Genomic DNA, 26,674 nt, shown 5'->3' with positions numbered 1-26,674 from the left:
TACTTTTTATTATTTTATGAAAGTCTCCACGAACTCTCCTTCACAAAATATCCTTAGTCAACTTTCCGTCACAAAATAATTGTCACAAATTTTAACCGTTCGATCACTAATCACCACTTATCTTTTAACACGTGTCCCCATACATTTTTTTCAACTAATAACTTATATATAAAGTGCCAACTACTTTAACAATATCATACACAAAATCTACTAAAACGTTGTTCACATAAGTCCATACACATTTTTTCCCCTTTTGTTCATATATACTTTTTAAGATTTGATCTTTGTGTTTTCTTGATATTTTTTTTATCTCAATGATCAACAAATCTAACGAATTCATTCGCCGGATTTTGAATTTTCCGGCTATTCGTCCTAGTGAAACAGTATGTTTTTCTAGCCTTGTTGCATCTTTGATTCAATTAGGCCAAACAATATGTGAATACAAGTCAAGAACTTTTTATACCAATAAGAAGACTGTTAGGAATTCGATTCGTTTAATTGAGGATATTCTCATTGTTCTTAAAGAAATCCCAAATGGGGTTTCAAGATTTGCCAATTCAAGTATTGTGAGCTTATCTGAGATTCATTTTATCTTCCAGAAGTTTCATTTCTTGTTGGATGATTGTAGCAGAGAAGATTCAAGAATATGGATTTTAGCAAAATCCGAGGATGTCTCTTGCCAGTTTCAGATGCTGGCAAGAGCTGTTGCTGTGGCACTTGATGTTCTTCCTTTGAAGGAAATGGATGTTTCTGTGGAGGGTCAAGAAGTGGTTGAGTTTGTGAGGAATCAAGCTGTTAAGTTGAAGTTTGAAGTGGAAATGGATGATGTGAGAATGCAAGTGAATGTTTTGAAGATTTTGGATCAACTTGAAGATGGAATTGTTCCTGAATCACATGATCTGAAAAGGGTTCTTGATTATTTAGGGATTAAACGTTGGAGCGCGTGTAATAGAGAAGTTAAGTTCTTGGATAATGAGATGTTGTTGGAGGGGAATACTGAGGAGAAGAGAGATATGGGGATCCTTAGTAGCTTAATGGGGTTCATGATATACTGCAGGGGAACTCTGTTTGATGTATTGGATAATGGAGCAGGCAGACAAATCAATGGAGGCAGTACTAATGCAGATCAAGTCATCAGGTTCTTGAATCTTGATGATTTCAGGTGTCCAATTACACTTGAAATCATGAGTGATCCAGTGACAATAGCCTCAGGTCATACGTATGATCGGGCTTTGATTCTGAAATGGTTCAGAGCTGGAAACTCCACTTGTCCAAAGACTGGTGAGAGGTTAACAAGTATTGATTTGGTTCCTAATTTAGCTTTGAAGGTTTTAATCAAGCAGTATTGCTCCGCGAATGGTATTCCATTTGTGGAGACTGGTAGGCGAAATCGTGATGCTGGAAGATTTGTTGGTTCAAGCAGTGTGGCTAATGAGCAGGCTATGAAGTTGCTTGCAAGTTTTCTAGTAGGCAGGCTGGTTGCTGGAACAATGGAACAGCAAAATAAGGCTGCTTTCGAGATTCGTTTGCTCACTAAAACAAGCATTTTTAACAGGTCTTGTTTGGTGGAAGCTGGTGTAATCCCACCTCTTCTGAATCTTGTTACTTCAAGGGATTCTTCTTGTCAAGAGAATGCAATGGCTACTCTACTGAACCTCTCAAAGAACTCTAAATGCAAAAGCACAATTGTTGGAAATGGAGGTTTGTTCTTGATACTTGATGTGTTGAAAGGAGGGCTAAAGATGGAAGCTCGACAGCACGCAGCTGGTACATTATTCTACCTTACATCAGTAGAAGAGTACCGTAAAATGATGGGAGAAAATCCAGAGTTCATTCCATCACTTTTGGAGTTGCTAAGAAATGGCACTGACAGAGGAAAAAAGAATGCCTTGGTCACCATTTTTGGCCTCCTAATGCGCCCCGAAAACCACTGGAGAGTGATTGCTGCTGGATTAGTCCCCTTGGTGGTTAATCTGTTGAAATCTTTCGAAAGGGAAGATCTCATTACAGATTCTTTAGCAGTTTTAACAACGCTTTCTGAAAGGCTAGACGGAGCAATGGCTGTTCTTTATGCTGGAGCTTTGCCTATTATTGTCAATGTTCTAAGTTCTTGCAATTCAAGGGCATCCAAGGAGTACTGTGTCTCATTGTTGCTGGCTTTGTGTATCAATGGTGGAGCAGATGCAGTTCCTGTTTTAGTAAAGAACTCATCTCTCATGGGACCGTTATATTCCCTCCTGGCTGAAGGCAACTCAAAAGCAAGCAAGAAAGCTAGTACACTCATCAGAATCTTGCACGAGTACAACGAGAAGACCTCATCTGGCTTGATCACTCCAGTTTTTATAGAGGATCAATTCATTAATGTGTGGTAATTATTTACAAGCATCCAACATGTATATATACACCATGGTGTAGGATGCTTTAGTGTCATTTTCCATTACTGGTGATATCGGCTCAAGTTTTTAAGAGCTAGTCACACTACACTGCTGCAGCTTCTGGTTTTTTGAATGAAGCTTTATATAGTTTTACTTGTATCTCTATACTTTCTGATGTTAATGTGAATTGTTGTTCATGTAAACATCAATCGTTGTAATCTTCGAATAAATAATAAGCATTATCTTATCTGAATCAGTTGGTACAAATATACAATCAGCGTACTTGTTTTATCTTTGATTGTTCAGTTTCATCTTCTGGTAGGCACCCAATCGAGATCAAAATGTGTATAAGAGGAAACTTAAGTAATTGTACAACCTTGGCAGAGGCGGATCTTCAGCGAGTTCAATAGGAACCATTAACTATAAATTCTAGATTCGCCTTTGAGTTCTCGGGTAGGATGAAATGAAAGTTAATTGTACATGAGAATGTGCACTAAGGATGGACTGACGTTGAAAAATCGAGAGCCTCTTCGAGTTTAACAACCACCTGTTCCATGGATGGTCTTTGCTGCTTAAGCCCTATGCTAGTCAAAGCTAGCTTAAGAACAAGTTCAAATGCCTCCATTGAGAACTTCCCCTCCAGTTTGGGATCAGCAAATTCTTTGATGTTCCCACCTTTAGTCAAGTTTTTCGCCTATGATTCAAAAAGACGCGTTAAGAAAAAACTTGAAAGGAATGCAAGAGAAAATGGAGGAGTTAATATGTTTACCATTTTACTTAGAGGCATTGGATTCTTCAAATCCAAGTTGATAACCCTTTGTCCAGATAAAAGTTGTAGCAGTACTATCCCAAAGCTATAGACATCACCATAAGAATTAACGTGACGGTTCTTTTGATTCTCAGGATCAACATAACCATAGGTTCCTCTCACTTCTGAGCTAGCATATGAGTGTCCAATGCTAATAATTTTGGACAAACCAAAGTCTGAGAGTTTGGCTTCAAAGCTAGCAGATAGAAGAATGTTTGCTGGCTGCAAAATTTCACCAAAAAAAGGAAACATAACTGAGTTTTTTTTAAAGAAAATGGAAGACAGATTATGGATGTAAAATAAGATTTTACCTTGATATCCCGGTGAACGATTGATCCATGAGGATACGAGTGGAGAAAGAGGAGACCACGAGCACAATCAAGTGCAATTTCTAGTCTTTGTCTCCACGAGAGATATTTACTTTTACCTGCTCAGCAGGGGTGTTGATATCAGGACACTATACAATTTAGATCAACAAAGATAAGAGAAATGCTCAAAGAGCAAAAACATACCAAATAGCCATTCGGAAAGATTTCCATTGTGGCATAGCTCATAAACTAGAAAACATTCATTTGGTGCATCATAGTGTCCTAGCAGGGATACGAGGTTCGGATGTTTGATATGAGAGAGACTTGTAACTTCTCTAACAAATGTTTCCATCTGTTCATCCTTAATTATGTGCTTAATTGCCACATGTTGTCTATCTGCTAAAATTCCTTTGTATACTTTTCCTGTAAAACATGATCATATCTGATTTATGCATGTTACTAATATGATGTCAACTACTACAACGTTCGATTGTGACTTACCAGCTATGCCTTGACCTATGAAGTTGGACATGCTGAGACTGTCAGTTGCGGAGTAAATTTCTTTAAGTGATAGTCTACGATAGCTTGATTCTTCAGAGTAAGATTCATCTGATCATCATCAACATAAAGCAGAATTAGAAAAAGCTAAAACCCTCGGAACAATGATTGTTATGTGTAGAGGGATTACTATATCTTTCACTTGATGATTTAACCTCGGCCTTCCTTTTCACATAGATCCACAACGCAACGATTACTACTAACACCATCCCCACTACACCACCAATTAGAATCGAAAGATCTGCATATTTAACCAATGCTTAACAATAAACACACTCTTTTGTCCTGAAACTCAGCAATATCACTAATGTTTATGGAATATGGATTTCAAGATTTACCTGTTTTAAACTTAGTACTATGTATCGTCTCATTTCCACTCTCATCTGCAGACGATGCTGCACAGTACAATGATCAATCAAGACCATAGATAAATTTTAAAAACTTGGACTAGAAAAACTTGTATATGTTTATAACAGGAAGTAAAGTAAACTTACCTAAAGAGAGAGAGTTGTCTCTTAGGCAATGAAAGATCTTGTCAATCCAACTCTCATCAGCAACTCTTTGATTTATTAACAAAATCAGCATACTAAATCTACAAATGTCATCTTCAAGTTTCATCGAATCATTTTTCGACGTGGAATCTATTTCTTGTAAAGGAACTTGGAAAGTGTATTAATGTGCCTTAGTTCAGTTAGTAATTCTGTTAGATAGCTAAGCTGATTTAATTATGTAATGTGATTAGTTGGTTAGTTAGTGATTTGTTAATAGTTAGTTAGAGCTGACTTGGCAAGGTGTATAAATGTAACAACTTGAGTTCAGAGCCGAATCCAGGATTTTGGAAGGATGGGTGCACTATTACAAAAATGTGCATTTAAGATATAAGTTTGATCGGTTTGACCTTTACGTTCTTAACACTGAACTATTAAATTTTAAAAATTATAGGTCCAACATATATAATACTACTAATTTTAAATTTTAATATACACATTTAATTTAATTATATAAAAATTATACCGTGCTAATTTTTTTTAGGAATTTCCAATGTTACACACTTGAAAATTTTGAAAGATTAAAGCAAAAAAACAAAAGAAAAATTTATTGAAACATCAAAAGTGTTACCGATAACCACTTGGAGGGGTGTTACTAATAAAAATAAGATAGATATAAGATTTAAATTTCTATCTTTGCTGAGAGAGGTGCACCCAATCATCGTCATATTATTATATGCTACTTTTAATGTGGGTTCACACCTCTATATTTAAATATTTTTTTAAAAATATAACACTACTATATATAATCTAGAGAGGGGAGCATGGGTTCACGTGAACCCACGAAACCCCCTCTAGATACGCCTCTGCTTGAGTTCATTGTTCAATACAAGATAATATTTCCCAAAGTCATGTAACTTCAATTTCTCTCTGCAAGTTTTTCTTCATCTTCACACACATATTGTATTTGCTTCAATCAACATGGTATCAGAGCTATCGACAGTGCAAATCACAAGAGATTTCTTCACGTTCAACAAAGAAATATAAGAGATTTGCAGATCGATTCAATTTCTTCATGTTCTGAGAAGAATCATAGGAGTTTTGCAATTTGTTTCTGATTTCGTCTTCAATTCGTAGGAGTTTTGCAGTTTATTTTTTTGATTTCGTCTTCCTTCAATGGTGATTCCTTCTAATGGTGATAATTTAGCTGATTCGACGACATCGGTGACAATTGATCATCATCATCCTTTATGTATGCATCCGTCTAATGCACCTGGTTCCTTATCTGTGGGAATCATGTTTACCGGATCTGATAACTACACGCTATGGAGTAGAGCAATGAAATTGGCTTTGCTTGGTAAAAAAAAATTAGGCTTTATCGATGGATCTGTTAGTCGTGATCAATTCGAAGGAGATTTGGCGTGATTGTGGGATCGTTGTAATGCCATTGTTGTTTCGTGGATCATAAGTAATGTTGGAAAGGATCTGCTAGGAGGTATTCTTTTTTACTCAAACACTCATTTGATTTGGGAGGATTTACGTGAAAGTTTTGACAAAATCAATAGCTCTAGGACTTTTCAATTGCATAAGGAGATTTTCACCTCTGTTCAATGTGTTTCATCAGTGTCTGTTTACTATTCTAAACTCAAGGATCTGTGGGATGAATACGATTCGATCATTCCACCACCTTCATGTAATTGTCCAAAATCGAGAGAATTTTTTGAACGTTTACAGTATCAAAGAGTACTTCAGTTTCTAATGGGTTTGAATGATCATTATGGTCAAGCTAGAAGCCAGATATTGATGATGTAACAGGTGCCTAATGTCAATCAAGTGTATGCAATGATTAATCAAGATGAGAGTCAGCGAATTGTTGTAGGTTCAGGTCGAGTCCTATACGACAATACACATCCAACAACCATGTTTACAAAGCAAAATAATGGATTTCCATCCAAACGTAAGAAACCTTACAATCCAAATGCACATTGTGATCACTGCCACACAAAGGGACATCTAAAGGCTGATTGTTTCAAGCTAATGAAATGTGATCACTGCCATAACACTGGACACCTCAAAATTAATTGTTACAGGCTCCATGGATATCCAACAGATTTTAAGGGGAAGAGGACAACTGCCAATGTAGTAGCAGGCCCTGTTTTAGACAACACACATTGTTTTTCTAATAACGCAGGTCAACATGAGTGGACTCCACAACACACTCATTTTACCCAACCACAACAGCATCATTATTACAATCAGCAGCACCACCAATTTCCCACAAATCAGTACCAACAATTGCAGTTTACTCCTCATCAGCATCAACAACTCCTTGACATGCTTAATAGGACCAGCATTGAAGATCTTGGAGGGAATTCTAGTGGTTGTGCTAATATGACATGTAATATTCTTTCTCACCAGGATATCTCTGTGAAGTGGATAATTGACACAGGTGCTTCCAATCACATGTTAGGAGATCATAAACACTTACAAAGTACAGGTTTGATAGAGAATGCAGGACATGTGCAGTTACCAACAGGTGTTTCAGCTAGAGTTTCTCATGTTGGTGATTACCACTTAGAGAAAGGTGATGTTCTTAAAAATGTCCTTTGTGTGCCAGCCTTCAAGTTTAATCTCATGTCAATCTTAAAAATGACAAAGGAGTTAAATTGTAGTGCTACTTTCTTTCCAAATTGTTGTATATTTCAGGACCTCACATCTGGGAAGGTGAGGGGGATTGGTAAGGAAGAGGATGGGTTATACATTTTGCATTCAAAAGCTGGAAATAATGCAGCAAAAGTATTTGGTTGCGACAACACAATCAGGAGTTGATGCAGTGACCTGACATCATAGGTTATGTCATATACCAATGAGTGTCTTGAGGAAGATACCTATGTTTCATGCTAATAAAACTTTTGTAGTTAATAATTGTGAAGTTTGTCCCATTGCAAGACAAACTAGATTGCCTTTTTCACATAGTGTTAGTAAAGCTACTTCTATTTTTAAGTTGTTGCATATGGATGTTTGGGAACCATATAAATTGGAAACACATGATGGAATGAGATATTTCTTGACAATTGTTGATGATCATTCTAGGTGGACATGATTTTTTTGATGAGACTTAAATCAGATGTTCTTACCTTGTTAAACAATTTTTTTCTTCAAGTGGAGACTCAATTTGACAGGAAAATTAAAATAATGAGGTCTGATAATGGGGCTGAGTTTTTTAACCATGGTTGTAGAGAGTTGTTTCAGAAACATGGTGTAATTCATCAAAGTTCTTGTCCATATACACCACAACAAAATGGTGTAGTGGAGAAGAGGCATAGGCATATCTTAGAAATTGTAAGGGCAATTAAGTTTCAAAGTGATTTACCTGACAAATTTTGGGGATTATGTGTGGAGGCTGTTGTGTATGTTTTAAATAGGATACCTTCCATTGTACTACAGAATAAGTCTCCTTATGAGGTCCTATATAACAAGGCTCCTTCATTGCTTCATATGAGAGTAATAGGCTGCCTATGTTTTGTTACTTACTTTACACAGAAAGACAAGTTTAGACCAAGAGCTATTAGGTCTATACTTGTTGGTTATAGTTCCTCCCAGAAAGGATACAAGTTTTATGATCTTGAGAATAGATTATTTTTTATCAATAGAGATGTTGCTTTCATGGAGACTATATTTCCTTTTAAAGAAAGTCTGACTGACCAACAGAGCTGTTTAAGAATACATGATCAATTTTATTATGATGACTTAGTTTTTCAACAGCCTTTAATATTTCAGCCTCACCTGCACACTGATGACACAGTGATACTTGGGATGCCTACTGAAGAACATGCTGAATGTCCTCCACAAATGCTTCAGTTGCCTCCTCCTGAACTAGCAGTATTACCTGTAAGACAGTCCACTAGACAATCCAAACCTCCCAATGGCATAAGGATTATGTGACTAGAGCTGGTTCCACCAAATGTTTGTACTCTATTGCATCAAACATAGATTATACTAGTTTATCAGCTAAATACCAAAGTCTTGTGTCAAAGCTATCCGCAGAAGTAGAACCACATAGTTATGCAGAGGCTGCCAATGATCAGAGATGGGTACAAGCCATGAAAACAGAAATACAGGCCTTGGAAGACAACCATACTTGGGAGGTAGTTACACTTCCTAAAGAAAAAAAAACCCATAGGGTGTAGATGGGTTTATAAGATCAAGTACAAAGCAAATGGAGAGATTGAAAAACTGAAAGCAAGGCTAGTCGCTAAGGGGTATAATCAGAAGGAAGGTTTGGACTATCAAGAAACATTTTCACCTGTTGTTAAAATATCTACTGTGAGAGCAGTAATGTCCCTTGCTGCATCCAAACAGTGGGTGTTATATCAAATGGATGTGTACAATGCCTTTCTACAAGGACATCTCTATGAGGAAGTGTTTATGACTATTCCTGATGGTATTGAAGAAATTGACTCTAACAGTGGGAAAGTGTGCAAGTTGTTGAAGTCATTGTATGGTTTAAATCAAGCTTCTCGGCAATGGAACATCAAGCTAACCTCAGCACTACTATCAGCAGGTTTTAAACAAAGAACTAGAGACTACTCTTTGTTCACCAAGAAGGACAATGGTAAAGAAGAGGATGGGTTATACATTTTGCGTTCAAAAGCTGACTATACTGGTTTTTGACCAACATGTAGCACCCACACATGAAGATAAGTCCTTAGGAGACCCTGTAGAATACCAAAGATTAATAGGGAGGTTGCTATACTTAACTACTACCAGACCTGACATAACATTTGTTGTGCAGTGCCTGAGCCAATTCATGCATTCTTCTAAGACCACTCATATGGAAGCAACAATGAGGGTGGTAAAGTATGTCAAACAGGCATCAGGTTTGGGAATTCTAATGTCAGCAGAAAAGGGAGCACAATTGAAGGTGTACTGTGATGCATATTGGGGTTCCTGTGTAAATAGCAGGAGGTCAATTACAGGCTACCTAGTGCAGTATGGTACATCTCTATATCTTGGAAGTAAAAAAAACAAGTCACTGTATCTAGGAGTTCAGCAGAAGCTGAGTGCAGAGCGATGGCATCCTCAGTTGCAGAGGTGGTTGGTTAACAGGATTGCTGCAGGAACTTGGGGTAGATTTGATGACTCCAATCTCCTTATTTTCTGATAGTAAGTCAGCCCTACAGATTGCTGCAAATCCAGTGTTCCACGAAAAGACTAAACATTTGGACATTGATTGCCATTTCACCAGAGAAAAGATTCAAGATGGTTTGATCACTACTGCATATATACCATCAGCAGATCAACCTGCATATGTGTTTACTAAAGCACTTGGAAGATGTTCACATAGTCATCTTATGTCCAAGCTAGGCATGAAGAATATCTTCATAGCTCCTAGCTTGAGGGAGGGTGTAAAGGAACTTGGAAAGTGTATTAATGTGCCTTAGTTCAGTTAGTAATTCTGTTAGATAGCTAAGTTGTTAGTTGGTTAGTTAGTGATTTGTTAATAGTTAGTTAGAGCTGACTTGGCAAGGTGTATAATGTAACAACTTGAGTTCACTGTTCAATACAAGATAATATTTCCCAAAGTCATGTAACTTCAATTTCTCTCTGCATGTTTTTCTTCATCTTCACACACATATTGTATTTGCTTCAATCAACATTTCTCTCCATGTCCTCAAACACTTATTGCATCCTCCTTCTAAATCCATTAGCCTACAGTCATCTCTCAGACTATTCAATCTGCTTCCTAGCTCATTCACAACGTCGATCTCTGAATAATCCGAGCAGCCTCCTACACCACTAGTCAACTTCTCAATGCCACAGCTAAAAGAATCAGAACTATTGTTATTCATCAAAGTTAAACAGTCCATATGTTGGGTGGAATTGAGAAAGATAAGTCTTGTTTGGTTTGTCCAACGCGCCAATGCTCGTAAATATTTGTTGAAAGGTAATACACAACAAGGGTGAGTTAAGAAACCATCCCATTTGTTGTCTGAAGTTGTACATGACTCCCTTGATGATGAAGAAGAAATGTTAAATCCAAGACACATTTGTTGAAACTACTATTGATTTGAGAAAAAACTAAAGTCAAATGATATGGAGAAAACCATGATGAATATGATTAATAATGGTGCTTTGAAGCAATTCATTTTCTTGAAATGCTAAAGGGTACTCTACATTAACACAATCAAATAGAGAGCTATATAACTTTTTCTTCACATGAAAGAAGAAGAAGTCAAGTAGATGAAAGAGTAATAATGAGAATGCATTTGGCTAAAGAGGGTATTTTTCTTGTTACCCATTGTAGGGCATAACACTGTTTAATGACGGAATACATCACAATCTCTTAAATTTTTCATGAATTTTATTTAGACACTTGAACTATAGTAAGTTCCATTTGAGTATCTAAACACATAATAATAAAGTATTCTTATTAGAAAATTACTATTCAAATTCTGGAAAAACTTTTGCACGCCTAGTCAAGAGTATATGAAGTAAATTAGTTAACCACATAAATCCTGCAACATTTTTTTTAATTATATTCGTCAGTCTCAATTAGAGTAGGCCTTAGATTTTACTGCTTATAACTAAAAAAAGTGACATACTTTAAGTGGTTATCATATTTACATAATTGGTGCTTGAGAACATGCACAAATACTTTTTAAAAATATAAGTCGAAAATGTCTAATAGAAACACTAATCATATGCTCAATTAGAAAACATCGGAATTTAAATGTCTAAATGAAATAAATTGACATATTTAAGGAACTGTTCATGTATTTCGCCTTAGTTAATCAATCACATGACATAAGACCAAAAAAAAAAAAATTAATAAAAAATCTAAGATTTTTTGCTGATTTAACATTTGTAGATTAGTAACTTAAGTCAGATGTGATAAAAGACAAATGCCGGACATATCAAAATACCAATTGTTTTATCAAAGACTCGACTAATTAACCATCTGCTAGATAATTAGAATTACTGAATTAGGGGTGTTAACGAAAAATCGAAAATCAAATTAAATCGATAAAAAGATTTATACTTTTTTGTTTTGATTTTTACTTTTAAATAATTTGATTTGATTTTAGATTTTAGATTTTAAAAAAAATAACCAAGTCAAACGGACTCTTAATTCTTAATTTAGGTGTTTGTCTTTATAGTAATTCGGTTATTTGTTTTTATTTTTTTTATTTGATTTGTAATTTTTTGTTTGACAATTCTAAAAATCTATTTCATATTCAAAATAACTTGTCTTTTAGTCTTTTAATTATTCACCATTGTTTGATTCAATTACTGTGAAGATATCTTGGTACATTACTACTAGATCTTTAATTTTCTACCCAAAAAATGATTGTAATTTTTTTTATAATGATCCCTGGAAATGACTAAATTATGGGACAATATAATGCATACGATTTTTTTGGAGGAAGCTATATATAACTTGATGCATATATGTTTTCTTTTTTCTTAAAGAGTAAGTGATTTTGTAATGTTATGATGGAAAAATATGCTTGGAAATATATTATCATTTATTTTTAAGAAAGGAAAAAAACCGACAAAAATCGAAATAATAAAAAGTCAATTTTATTAATTTGATTTGGTTCCAACATTTGAAAGATCAGCTTAATTAATTTATTTTTTTGTTAGAGAAGAATCGATTCAAATCAAATTGTGAACACACCTAATTAGAAATAATACGATCATTAGTTTGTATTTGTTTTTAAGGAATAAAAGAGAGAATAGAACAATAAAATAAAATTTAAAATGAAAATACTCAACCTCATTGGTTTTTCTTCTTTCCTTTTTCCCTTGTGTTGCCAAAGAGGAAAAGGCTGGAAATTGAAATATATATATATATATATATAAACCCCAAGAATTTTTTTTAAAAAAATGGAAGAAACAATGAACGTCAATGAATACATCGTTAATTTTTTGTATGTTTTCCTAGTTTAAATATGTGGAAACTTTGGAGTTGACTTATTATTAGCACAACGTTATAGCAAGTAGTAGAGTCAAAAATTTATATAAAGTGATTACAAAATCAATAGATCGCTACTCACGTACTTGAACGTGTAATATAAGCACTCTGAAATCTTATTTATTAGACTATTATGCATCAATTATTTTTCATTAATTAAAATAAAATATTAATGGGTTTATGAGTTAAATGGTTTTCCCACTCTAATACAGGGGCTTCTTACGTAAAGATGACGATTTTATTTTAACTAAAATAGTTGCATGTATATGTAATGTATCAAAAATGTATAATCATTTATGTAATGTATAACTATGATCAGAGATGTATATAAATACATACACACTCTTTATATAATATTTATATTGTTGCAAAAGTTCATCTTCCTCAGCAAGCTACTTTTTTTCAATCTCATCTAACTCAAATTTCCTCTAAAAAAAAAGGCTTAAATTATAAATTTGAGTTGCTCTCAATATTTCGAATCACTTCATATATTATTCACTCAAATTTCAAAATAATTCATATTTGCAAGAGATCAAATATTGAGCCTCAAAACTATTCAAATAGAGGGCAAACAATTGTTGGGCCTTTCTTATTCAATGGGCCGGTGGACTGTACTAATTATTGAATAATGCAGACTAGGGTGTACATGATCAGGTTGATTTGATTTTTTCAAATATTGAACTAAACTATTTGTGTCGGATTTTTTAAAGGGAAAATTAGCAAATTAGTCAAAAAGTCTAACTTAATTAGTAAAAACCTCCATACTTTATAAATATTAGTAAAAATGTCAAAATGTCATTATTTTAGAAAAGCTTATGTATCCTAATTTACTTCCTACTTTATCTCACCTTAATTACACATTTCCCAATTAATCCTCTATCATATGTTTAAAATAAAGGGAATATTTTCTCTCTCATATTTTCATCTTCTTCTTTTTTTCTTTTTTTCTTTTTTTTGCAACATATTTACGTCTTCCAATTCTTCTCCATTTCAAAATCCGCCTCTCTCTCTTCCTTTTTTTTTTTCAAAAATTGAAAAATATATTTATAAAGATATTCACACAATCCCTTTTATTGAGGTATGCATCTTTATTCGTTTTTTAAGATTTATTTTTGTTTAAAATTGTTGTCTGTAGTTGAAATCACATTTAGAATTTGATAAACTCTAAATCACGCTCCAATAGCAGAATCTAAGAGAATTACTAGAGGTATCCAACTTAATCAACAATTTTCTATTGAACACAAATGACGACAATTTTGTATTTTAATTTGCTTATTTTGTATTTCAATATCACTTTATCTACAAACAAGTTCTACTTTTTTTTAATTTTGTATTCACCATAATGGTATACCAACAAAGTCACATTTGTATTTCAATTGAAATGAGTATTTATTGTGCTCATTTTGTATTTCAATCTCAATTTTCAATGACAACATATTTCTTTTTTATTATGTACCAACAACTTTTATATTTTATGTGCTCACTTTACCATTCAAATTAAAATTGAATATCATATTGTGGTGCGTATTTTACTGTGATCATTTTGTATTTAACTCTCACATTGTATTCAGAATATTTTGTATTTTTTTTTTGTGTTCATCATAATGACATACCAACAAAGTCAATTTTGTATTTCGATTGATGTGAGTATTTATTGTGCTCATTTCATATTTCAATCTCAATTTCAATGACAACAAGTCTATAATTTTTTTTTATTATGTTTTCATCATAATTGTATATCAACAACTTTTGTATTTTATGTGCTCACTTTACCATTCAAATTAAAATTGGTATTTTACTTTCATAGTGAAAACTAAAATTTGTATTCCAGTAATCAAAATTGTATTACATAACTGCCAAATGTATTTTTCTTTTATTCGTATTACAAAAATATTATTCATTGTATCACAATATAATCTAATCATTACATATGAATATGTTTAAAGAAAGATACAAGATTCTGATAAAAGAATAGCATACATAATAAAAATAATACAATCTGTTGAGGAATTAATGATGCAATATTCTAAAAAAAAACAAATTGACTGTGAAAGAGATATGATACATCTATGTTTAAGAAATACAAATCAATTTGGCATACCAACTGGAATGACTACAAACTAAAAAAAATTACAATGTTCTTAATAAAAATATAAATGTTGAGTAAAAGAAAAACAATTGACAAACAAAAATTAATATGAATACAATTTTTGCAACCTTCTTCTCCATTCTCTCATTCTTTGCAACCTTCTTCTCCGATTCTCTCTCTTTTTTACTTCTTCTTCACGAAAGTTGATTTTGGTTCTAAAATCTAATCCGTTGAAGCCATGGTTGGATATAAAAAAAAACGTGATTTAATCAAATTCATTTCAACAGAAATTGAGTATTATCAATGAAAATTTAAAAATCGATACTAGAAATTTGATGAATAAGTGGGATGAGTTCTTTGTGTGGTTTTTTTTTTTTTTTTTTGAATTTGTATTTAGTTTTGAATTTTTGTAATTGATGAGACGTTTAAGTAATTGTTCCTTTTTTAAAATTTCCTCTCCCCTAAATTTCTCCTTTCTATTATTTAATAATTGTATTCTTTAAATAAAACAAATCATAAAAACTTAAATAAGATACATATTAAACTAAAATTCTGACATTTTTACTAAATATTGAAAGTATTGACAATGAGTCCTATTAAATGTTAAAATATTGACATTTAAAAAAAAATCCCATTTTTAAATTTATAAACCAAATCAAACTAATAAAACTCAAATCAAACCATTTGTGTCAAATTTTCAAATTTATAAATCAAGCCAAACTAATAGACCTTGGGTTTTTTTAGATTTTTTTTTCTGTAAAGTATTAATACAAACATATACTAATTAAATTGTGCTCCAAATATTTCTTTAGTCCAACCAAAATACAATTGTCTAAGGTGTTGCTTAAGAGAATAACATAAAATATGAGATGAGTGATGACAATAAAATATTCAACAAAAAATAATAATGAAATCACATAAAATAAATATTGCAAATTAATAAGTCATAAAAGGATCATAGTTTAAAAGTACTAAATCATGCTAAAATTAGTCTAATAAGTATTAATTACATGATTAAACATTAAAGAAAAAACAAAATTAGGTTATGAATTTTAAATGTCTAAACCAATGTAAAATTAAAGAACAAATATTCAATATTATTGTCATTTTTAGTGTTGAATCAATTTTTTTGTTAGCATTAATATTGATTTGATTTTGAATTGAGCTTTAATAGAATTACTAATATCTATGGACCTTATTGCACCATTCAAAATTATAAATCTCAAATAACTTGGAAAAAATATGTTAAAAAATAAAAATTATGAAAAATTTTAAGTAATATTTTGAAATTATATCAAAGTAAATACTTTTATATATAAAGTAAATTTTAAAAACTATATATATAATGTCGGGTTGGTTTGGTCTCAGATTGACTTTTTTTAGTTAAAACTAAACCAACCCAAGTATATTCAAAAAAATTTCCAATACCAAACCATAATCAAGTTTTTTTCTTCAGTTTGACTCAATTTATGATTTGATTCGATTTTCGATTTGATTTTGTACCCCCCAAACTTCCAAAGTTGGTCAATTCAACTTATCTCATAATTTGAAGAAAAAAAAGACCCGTTATTTAGTCCATTGACTCCTTAACATGATCATACTCTAATGCAACAATTTTTTAATAATATCAATATTAGAGTAGGTCGATCAACGTTTGAGATCGCGACTCAAATTGGTAGCCTATTTGTGAGGAGTGGTGGCTTGAATCCATGACCAACGTTGTTGGTCTTCAATGGGGACGATTATTATATATCACTTGTTCTCCATCAATTTTTTTAAAATGACATAAATAGCCGCCCATCAAAATAATAATCAAGAAATGTATATGTTGTATATAGACGCATTATATATGTAAAATATACAACTTTAATTTGATACAAAATAATATAGATTTTTATATATTTGACCAGTGAATGTAATTATTTTTAGTCAATCGATCCCAAATGTGTAACTAGGCTAAATAGACTCTCCACCCCATAACTAGTCTTCTGGATTGTTACTCTATTTGGAACATAGTATAATATTTGGTTTATAACATAGAAGTTCTAGTTATATTTTACATGGATAAGTTTTTGAGTGATTTTTGATCGAAGAAATAAGAAAAACGATGTGTTAAACATGACACACACGTTACATTATACATATGATATACAAATGATATATTGTATATGCCATATGTATATGTTTTCCTTTTGTAGATAGTTTGATGAACTTGTATTCTTAGAAAAACAGTTAATTTTACTTCTTCTAATATGCATGCATTGTCTCATTTTTCTCAAGTTAAGTGGCTTAGCTAATGATTAAGCATGAGAATAAAGATCTATGTGTGATTTGTGAGTGGATATAAATGTAAAATATCATTTATGTTTTTTCCTAAAAAAATTATGTTCTATAAAACTAGAATAAAAATTCAATATCAATTTTAAAAATTAATAATTTAATATCTCAAACTTTTCAGAAAGTGATATTTCAATTTTTTAAATTATAAAACTTGATTTAAGTTTATATTTTTCAAATAAGGATTCATTGTGTTAAATTTGATACAAAAATAATATCTATGTTCGACATGAATAGATTATTGTATCACCTAGAAGGATTATATTAAAGAATAGTTAGTAACCACTATTGTTGATTATTTTTTTTGGATAAAATGAATCTTTGTAAAATTATGCGCATTGAAAGTTTATAATAACATGTAATCGCAAACATTTATTTACAAAGAACATATAGATATGTGATTTATTAATGTGTCGCCTTAAGATATTGTGATACCTTGTTTATGAGATATGATATGCTCATTTGGTAAAATTGTATATTCGTTGGAGAAAGTTTTGATAGTTTTCATAATTTGTAGGATTTATATATTTATGAGAATAAAATACAACTTAAGAAATCTAAATTGCGTATCCAGACAAAAGTTCAACTTCAAATCATCCTAATTTCAAATCACTAATTTGATATGACGTTCAAACGGATCCAAAATATTGTCTAAATTATACGTTTGACTCCCAAAATTCAAAACGTGTTACATAAATTAGGACGAAGAGAGTACATAAATAACTAATACTTACATAATTAATATATGTATACCTCTAATCAACAATCAAACAACTCCTCATAATTAGAAACAATACTCAATTTTAATCTTACATTCCTAAAATAATACTCTCTTTATTTCAATTCACTTGTCTTACTTTCTATTTTTAGTCCGTTTAATAAGAATATATTTTCTTTCTTGGCTACTCTTCAATTTCAGTTTTTCATCCAACATATTTAAGATCACAAGATTAAATACAACATTTTAATATATTTTTAGTTTAAAATCATAAGTAGTACTCAAATTTATTCCTTTTTTTCTCAAATTCAGTGTTAATCTAAAAGTAGACAAATACATTGAAACGGAAAAAGTAATTATGCTAATTTGTTTTTAAGTTTATAAACGACATAAACAAATTGAAATCGAAAAAATAGTTATTATCATAATTTGTTTGTTTATATATCCTATATATGCACGAAATAAAAAAGGACATTGAAGAAAGTGTATTTTTAATCTAAATTTTACGCTTCTTAAAATCATAGTCAATATATATTTGCTTGCACATATGAATGAGTATAAAACATCTAAGTTTTTCGACTACTAATTCTCGTACACATTATCACGTAATTACTATTTAATTCACAAATTACTTTTTTTCGTAGTTATTTTTATTTAATTATTTTTTAAAAAAATAAAATCTTTTCATGTATAATTAAGATATTTGCCTTATTAAAGAAGCATGCTTAACAAAACCTATAAGATAAAGACATATAAACTATGCCAACAAATTAAATTTAATTTAATTAATTAATATCTTTCATAAAATAATACTAAGCAAATGAGTCACAAATGCAAAAATTAATTTATGATGACAAGATTAGCACTTTCTATATAGCACCCTTTCGAAGTGGCCATTGGCCAAATCATGAAATTATTTTAATTATATTTTTTTTACCTTAATAATTATCTACATAATTTTTGAAGAAATAATTTTTTTTAAAAAAAGTTAAGAAAGGGGGATGTCGGGTACGGAAAAAAATATTAAATTTTATTATCCAGTTGTTGCCAGCCTGCTAGCAGGTGGCATAGCTTTTTTTCACTTTGCGTAATAGTCCTTAAAAATTTATACGTACTCGATGTTATATTATATCAATTAAACATATAGTAAGTAATATTTTTAGATAATTTTTTGGTATTTAATCATAAATTTTTACAATTTAAATATAATTATCCAGCTATGTTTGCTATTTTTTAGGAAAGTTAAATATTTCTTTCAAACTTTATGGCCAAACGCACACATGGTAAAATTTACAAAAAAATATTTAAGAATTTATGATCAAACGCTAAGTGTTTGATAGAATTTAAATACAATCAGGTTTTTTAAATGCTTATAATTGTAATTAATTTTATTTTATAATATCAACTGATATTCTAAAATAAATAATCAGGTTAAATTATACAAGATAATATATTTAAGAAAATGTAGTGTATGTGATATAAATCCTATTGAATGTTACTTTAATCATTCAAACAAAAATAAATAAATAAATAAATAATTTGGTTATGTTGTCGGCTGCCTACCTTAGCATTCTCTATTTTTGAACCTAAAAATTGGTATGATATTAATTTTAAAAAAATTACGAGCAACATTTTTTCTTTCATCTTTCAACGTGTATTAATTTCTTATATTAATATTATACTAGTTCGTATAAATGGGATATGATTTTAATTGAGAAACTTATTGCAAAGATGTTAATTTAATTTAATTTGAGGGGCCTTTTATCTTTTAGATCATAGCAAAACAAGGGCCCCTCTAATTTGCGTCGAACAATAGAAATTTTCGAAAAAAAACGTTTCTTGCGAAGGTAATTCATTTTGAAAATTCGAACTTAAGATTTTTAAATTAAGAATGAAGAATTACTTGAAACTTTGTTAAAATCTGTAATGATTCCTTATACATATATGATTGATATTTTCTCCTTTTTTTGATATTTTATCTTTGTTTTGTATTTTTTATATGTATTTTTAAAAAAAAACTGAAAATATTTATGTCATACCCAATTAATTATGCCCTATATAACATTCATTACACTGATATAGATTTAAGTAAATGGAAGATGAAAAGATAAAAAACTATTCATTTTGCATAATTGTTTATATTTATTTAGCCTATAAAATAAAAATATTTGAGCATTTGTAACAAACAACAACAAATTTCTTCACTTTGGCTCTTCTTCTGACGATGATGATGAATATTCGCTAAGATGTCCATCAAATTTCTAGGTCATGTGACTTTTTTTAACAAAAGAGAAAGAGAAAATATCTCATGATTCTTGTGAAGATATTGATGTAAAGAAAGAGATCATGTAACAAAAGTTTCTCTTCAAAATGAAAGACTTTCTGAAATAATGTTTATTCCTCTTGCAAGGAGAGAAAATTAATTTTGATTGAGAAATTTATAGGAAAAATGATTAGTGTTTCAAAGGGTAAGAAGAATTATTTGGAGAAAAATCATTTTATTTATGGAATTCATATCAAATTAGGAGGAGAATAAGCAAAAAATTATTTTGTGATTTGAAAAAAGAGAAAACTAGATATTATTTCTTTCAACCTCATTATTCTTCTAATTTCTTTCTTTTTTTATTTTGTTTTGATTTTTTTAATCTTTAATTAAAGTTTTTTTTCTTATTTATCTTTAAATAAAGTTTATATATATTTTCAAATTATTTTTTTTTAAAAGACGATCATATTTAGTTCCTTTCCTCATCAATGCTATTAATCTCATAATTAGTGTTATTGTTATAAAATCAAGCTTATATATAATCATAAAGAGAAGTAGATGAAGGAGAAGATTTTTCTTCTTATTCAAATTGTGTTCCGAATGGTGGGTGATATCTCTATTTATAGTGTTGAGATATCACTCCCAAAGGTCACCAAAGTAGTAGATGCATAGTTATCCCTTAAGGTTCTTATCACCTTGGAAGCACCCATACATAAATCAAATTAATTCTTGGATAAATCTAATTGATAATCCACACAATGCAATGGATTTATAACACTCCCCCTTGGATGTCCATAGATTATGTGACTCGTTAAAACCTTATTAGGAAAAACCCTGTGGGAAAAAAATCTAGTGAAGGAAAAAGAATACACATATATATCATTTGATACGCATTATTTGTTGCCTCATTAAAAACCTTGCCAGAAAAATTCAATGGGACAAAACATCGGTCAAGGAAAAAAGAGTGCAACGCGTATTGTACTCCCCATGATCAAAATATCACTTAATTTCTTATGATGATGTCATCCAATCTTATATACCAACTTCTCAAATATTGACAGTTTCTTTGTGATCAAATCATATTCACGAAGATGTTGCATGATTGAACTCATTTCTGATATGTCATTTTCTGGTTTCACGGATATGATGAGTCTTTGAGCTTAGCCGAATACATTCTTGAAAATCACTCTATTCGTGACCTCGTTAATGCAAGTAAATTGCTCGTTCAACTCGTTCATAGCAACAATCATCTTGTGGACACTTTCATTTGTTGTTGTTCATCTTCATACATTGTGGTTGTATATTCTTTTCAAAGATTCAAAGAAAAACCACACATTTCCTGAATATGGTGTGTCATTGATCTCAACAAGATACACTCTCGACTTTCTTCATGAAGGGGTTTTATTTTTGCATCGTTTGAAGAAGTGATTACCAACATTTGCTTTATTGATCGCCAAGATATTATTGTGCCTCCACATGTAAACAAATAACGTGTTTGAGACCGAGCTTTATCCGGATCATATAAATATTCTTCATCTGCGTAACCAATCAATTTTATCTTGGATTCCTCAGAATATAATAAACCCATGTCTATGGTCCTTCGAGGATATTCAAGTATGTGCTTAAGACCATTTCAATGTTCTTTTGTTGGGGAGGAACTGAATCTTGCCAGTAAATTTACTGCAAACAAATATCTGGTCGAGTATTTTTAGCAAGATGTGCCCTGATTGCACTAAAATATGGAGTTTCATCACCAAGAAGCTATGCATCCTTCTTTTGAGATCAAAGTGAATCTTTATTTATGTCAATCGATCTCATAATCATTGGAGTACTCAATGAATGTGATTTATCCATATAAAGTCGCATCAAAATTCTGTGTATGTCAATTAATGGACAAATATTTCATTCGTCAAATTCTCAATCTGTAGGTCAAGACTAAATTTTGTCTTTCCAGGGTCTTTTCATTTTATATTCCCTTCTCAAACACTCAATAGCTTTTAAAAGTCTTTAAGAATGTTAATAATATTCAAGTCATCAACATACACAACTATTATAACAAATTCAGATCCTGAACTTTTCATAAAAATGCAAGGACAATTAGGGTCATTCTTTTTGTACCCTTTTCTTCCTTGATTATTTCAATCTATATAAGGATTCTTGAAGCTTTGTTGAAAAAGTTTCCTTCAAACTTTTATATGCTTCAAAAACCTTGATTGCTTCAAGGATTTTCATATAACCTTCAATAATGTCTAGCTAGACATGATAATTATTCAAGTTTTCATATATTGCCAGATCAAAACAAATCTCATTGCATCCACCATAGGACAAAACATCTCCAATAATGTCAGGATATTTGTGAGAAACCTTTATGTCCCAAGGCACAAGTCGTACTTGATATCTTACGGTTATACCATCACATAATAATTTATTTGTACCCCACTGACATTATACCTTGATTTATGGACTACCAATCCAAAATATCACTTTTCTAAGTGAAACAAAATATACTTGAATTATGCATTTTATTTGGCCAATCATTTATCTGTCCACATTATGTGACATATTTGAATTCAAGATCCTCGTCACGATCTATATCATGAAGCGCTACTTCATATCAAAGATATTGTCGACGGTTATTTGATATCGATTTCAATATGACATAACTTATCAAGATCTTTTCATTTTTCATCATTTTCAGGTACCTTAATTTTTTTCAAGGTTTTACGAAGTGTTATGTCGTGGTGCTCTTTTATAGCACTTGCCTCATCATCATTACCATATTGAGCATGTGCTCCTATCCTTCTTCAAGAAATTTTACATTTGGAACCGATTGGTCTATTACGCTTCAAGCATATCATAGACTTTGTCCCTTCAAGGACTTCTCTTTGGAGCATTTGCAGCTGAATTATATCATAGGGTCAGTAAACTCATCTGGCAATTGATTTGCAACATTATGCAAATGAATTAAAACTTGAATTTCAATTTCACATTTTCTTTTAATGAGGATCTAGATAATTCATAATTAACTTCACACATAATTTTCAGGTGTCAATCATCTCTCCCCCTAATGTTAAAAAATCTAACATTCATCCCAATCTTATTTGGGAATTCATCTTTGTGCGTGGTGGAGCAATTAAATCATAACCGCACATTCAACATTTTAGATGAAAATTATTTGATTCCTGACCCTGAACCAGTTTTGATAGGGACCTTTGTTGGCTTGATGCGTACAAGTGTTGTTACATGTTAAATAAATTCATCTCATTCCAAATCTTATTTGGGAGTTTTGTTCACATACCCATGATTCAGCTATAACTGGAGGCATATAATTTCTGTTAAACCGTCCAGCATTATCAACATAATTTCATAGTTTGGAACTGTGCTCTTAATTTAGAAATTCGAGCAAACAACCTTACAAAAACCAATTTGTAAGTTGAAAACAAAGCACATGTGACCATCTCATAGATGTAACTTATTATACAGTTGCAGCGGTCCACATGGCAGGTGAACGGGCCCATATTCACCATTTTATATGTTCCAAAAATCAGAGGGAGTATAATCTCAACCTTAGCTGGTATAATGATACAATGATCAAATCATTAGAGAACAAGCAACACAAGAGACTTCTTGAAGAATATTTCATTTCTTCAGTATATAATTATGTGAATTCTCAAATATTTTTGCATCATATTTTAATTGGAATGACCAACCGATCATGTCAACCGATCTTTATTCCAGTACACTTATAGTTTACTTCACATGTGATTTGATCAGCATGTCCATGTTTGTGTGCAACAAACAAGAGGAAAAAATGGGTAAGCTTTTATAACCTGTTTCGGTTGTAGTAATTTGAAGATATTAAATCTTTTCGTAATTTATAGTGTAACACCCCGACTTTTCAAAACGTCTAAATTAACTCGTATCTTCGTGGAAAGACAAGGAGGGTGAGTAATAAATTAAAAATGATGTGTTATGTGATATTTTAAGTGTTCAAGTGTTGTATCTCAAGTTTTGAAGTTAGGTAAGTGTCAAATAAAAGTTGGCGAAAGTTACCGTAAATTCCTTTTTAAAGATTTGTCTGAAATTTGAGTCAAATGTCTCAGACGTTTTCTCCCAATCTATTAAGAGTTATGGTCCCCACAAGCTATGAAATCGAAGGTCTACAAGTCTAGTTTCCAGCGCATCAAATCGTTCGTTCATACGACTTCAGAATAGAGAGATATTCACATTTTCGTGGGACTGCACAACCAGGCACGTGAGGTGGGGCCCTAAGTCAGTGGAATGTTACATATATCTTCTCCTTGGACATTTTTCTTCATTTTTAAGCTAAAAACCAAAGAAATTAGAGAAACCCATTTCTAGGATCAAGTGAAGTATAGATTTTCTCGACTTAAGTCCTTGATGAAAGTTGTTCTACGCGTTGGGCTCATCATCGTGGTATAATTTGTTTTATCGATTGCGTAGCATATCACACTTTAGTGTTGGGACAGCAGGGGTTTGAATATATTTGAAGGTTTTGAGGTGAATTACGAACCTAAGATCGAGGTAAGACCCTTCTTTCATCGACTTTAGCTTTTATAAGCAGCAAACATCAATTTGCGATGGAAATACATATCTTTTATCATATTGTCATGGTATCTTTTATTTTGTGTGTTGATTATGGTCCTACCTTGTTGTAGTATCGAGGGAGTTATGAGTAAAAGTTGTTAGGCCACGTGAATTTAGCGAAAAAGGTATGTTAAGACTATTCTCTTCCTATGGCATGTTTCCTTAAAGCTTAGGAGCAATGTAATTGAGTTGTTATCGTTGTTATACTTGTAGCCATTATTGTTGATTGTTGGTTGCTCGAGTGCATATAATCCTCTCTTATCGGGATTCTTATTCAGTAGTAGCATTCGTATGTTGGACACGACTTAGAGGCTATTTGTATAGGTTGCTTATAATTAAATTGCTCGTTTTTAGCTGTTGGATTGTTATTGTTGTCTTTGGGCTATTGTGGTTAGCTGCAGGAATGTGATCTATGCCTAGAAGGGTTATGTTCTGCCTACAGGGCTATATGGACACCTAAAACGGCTATGAGTTGCCTACTGGGCTATATTGATGCCTAAAAGGGCTATGAGTTGCCTACAGGGATATATATTGACGCCTAAGAAGGCTATGTGCTTTCTACAGGGCCATGTTGTTGCCTAAGAGGGCAATGAGTTGTCTATAAGCTATATTGATGCCTAAGAGGGCTATGTGACTGCCTGCGGGGCTAGGGGACTATCGATAGGGGTATACAGGCTGATTGACACCTTCCGGGCTTATGGGGACCTGAGTAGGTGGTCGTGTGTGTTGTTTGTACCTGTCGAGCTTATAGGGGATTGGTTAGGTTGTTGTTTCATTATTTTTGATAAGTTTAGATTTAGGAGTAGGCCAATACAATTATCTTATCCTTGATTTATTTATCAGATTATTCCAGTATATCAGGATACCTCATCATAGTCTATTGCCTTTCATACTCTGTACAAAATTTTGTACTGACGCCCCATTGCCTTGGGGGCACTGCATTCATGCATACAGGTCCTGAAAGACGACCGAGTAGACCTCCTCAACAGTAGGATTAACTTTTATCCGGTTGGTCAGCCCCTTTCCTCCGAAGCTGCCAGAGTTGGGAGATTTGTTACCTTTTGTTGTGTATATTCTCATGGGTAGGCTGGGGCCCTATCCCACCAATCTTTACTACTCTTAGAGGCTTGCAGACTAGTGTGTGGGGTTTATAGCTACGTTATGGCCATGTTGGCCTATGTTGTTGGTTTGCTGAAGCTTGTGAGCTGTTTGATGTATTATATTGATATTTACCTGCTTTTAGTTTTGATATAGATATTATGGTGGCCTCGACGGCCCAATCAGGACTTCTGTGCTAGTTGGCTATTTATTTATATGATTTCCTGGGAGTAGCTGTTTCCTTTATAGATCAGTTGACAGGGGTCTTGCCGGCCGAGGGCTTAATTTTAAGCCGATATATACTTATTTGTTTTCTTGACTGTTTGTGGCTGCCATGCGCTACTAGTAAATGGTTCAGCAGGGTCGGCTCAAGCCTGAGTTCTGGCATTAGGAACCAGTTGCGCCCTTGAATCTGGTGCGTGACATATAGTCTCAATATTTCTTTTCAATTCATCCGAAACTTAAAAAGGTTTTTTTGAGACTTACTACAACCCCAATATTATTCCTCTGGCAATAACACATCTCGTTAGAGCTTGTAATTAATTTTTGTGTACTATCACACATTTCATGGCATCATCCATATGGTGAGCATCTCCTTCAAGGAGAAAATTATATTATTATTGTCATGGTCAAAATTATTACGAGCAAGACATGTTTCTTGCTTTACTTTTGTTGTACCATAGGTACACCAACTAATGACTAATTTGTATTGCCACACAATAATATATTTTGATCATTGTCACAACCTTTATAGACAAGAATTACTTCTTTCTTTTACCCTTTCGGTAGTTCACAATAAACATACCATAATATTTATGACGTATAAACATACAATACCATTGACCATTTATGTAAAATAAAATATTTTTATTCCTCTCAAACCTCCCGTAGAGGTGAGTTGTGGCATATTTTCAACCATACATGAATATGTTCTTATTCATTTTTTTTTCTTCATATTTTGACACATTCACTTTCAGAATGGTCGAACATTCATCATGTTTATCACAAGTCACATTCTCTTTAAGGAATGAACTAATCATGTGCTT

The 26,674-nt window shown here is 32.0% G+C and overlaps 1 protein-coding gene and 1 pseudogene across 1 annotated transcript; one reads left to right on the top strand and one right to left on the bottom strand.

Annotated features, from left to right (window-relative positions):
* The first annotated feature begins 305 nt into the window (after positions 1 to 305).
* LOC125829190 (U-box domain-containing protein 19-like) lies at positions 306 to 2,628 on the top strand. The gene has a single exon (XM_049508439.1). The coding sequence runs from the start codon at positions 315 to 317 to the stop codon at positions 2,370 to 2,372; it is 2,058 nt and encodes a 685-aa protein (XP_049364396.1). The 5' UTR covers positions 306 to 314; the 3' UTR covers positions 2,373 to 2,628.
* Positions 2,629 to 2,868: 240 nt separating this feature from the next.
* Positions 2,869 to 10,686, bottom strand: LOC125829193 (probable receptor-like protein kinase At5g59700; annotated as a pseudogene).
* Between the last annotated feature and the right edge of the window lie 15,988 nt (positions 10,687 to 26,674).

Source organism: Solanum verrucosum, unplaced genomic scaffold (assembly GCF_900185275.1).
Source record: "Solanum verrucosum unplaced genomic scaffold, falcon-dt-bn FXZP01000264.1, whole genome shotgun sequence".
Lineage (NCBI taxonomy): Eukaryota > Viridiplantae > Streptophyta > Magnoliopsida > Solanales > Solanaceae > Solanum > Solanum verrucosum.
This window is presented reverse-complemented; position numbering and strand designations above follow the sequence as displayed.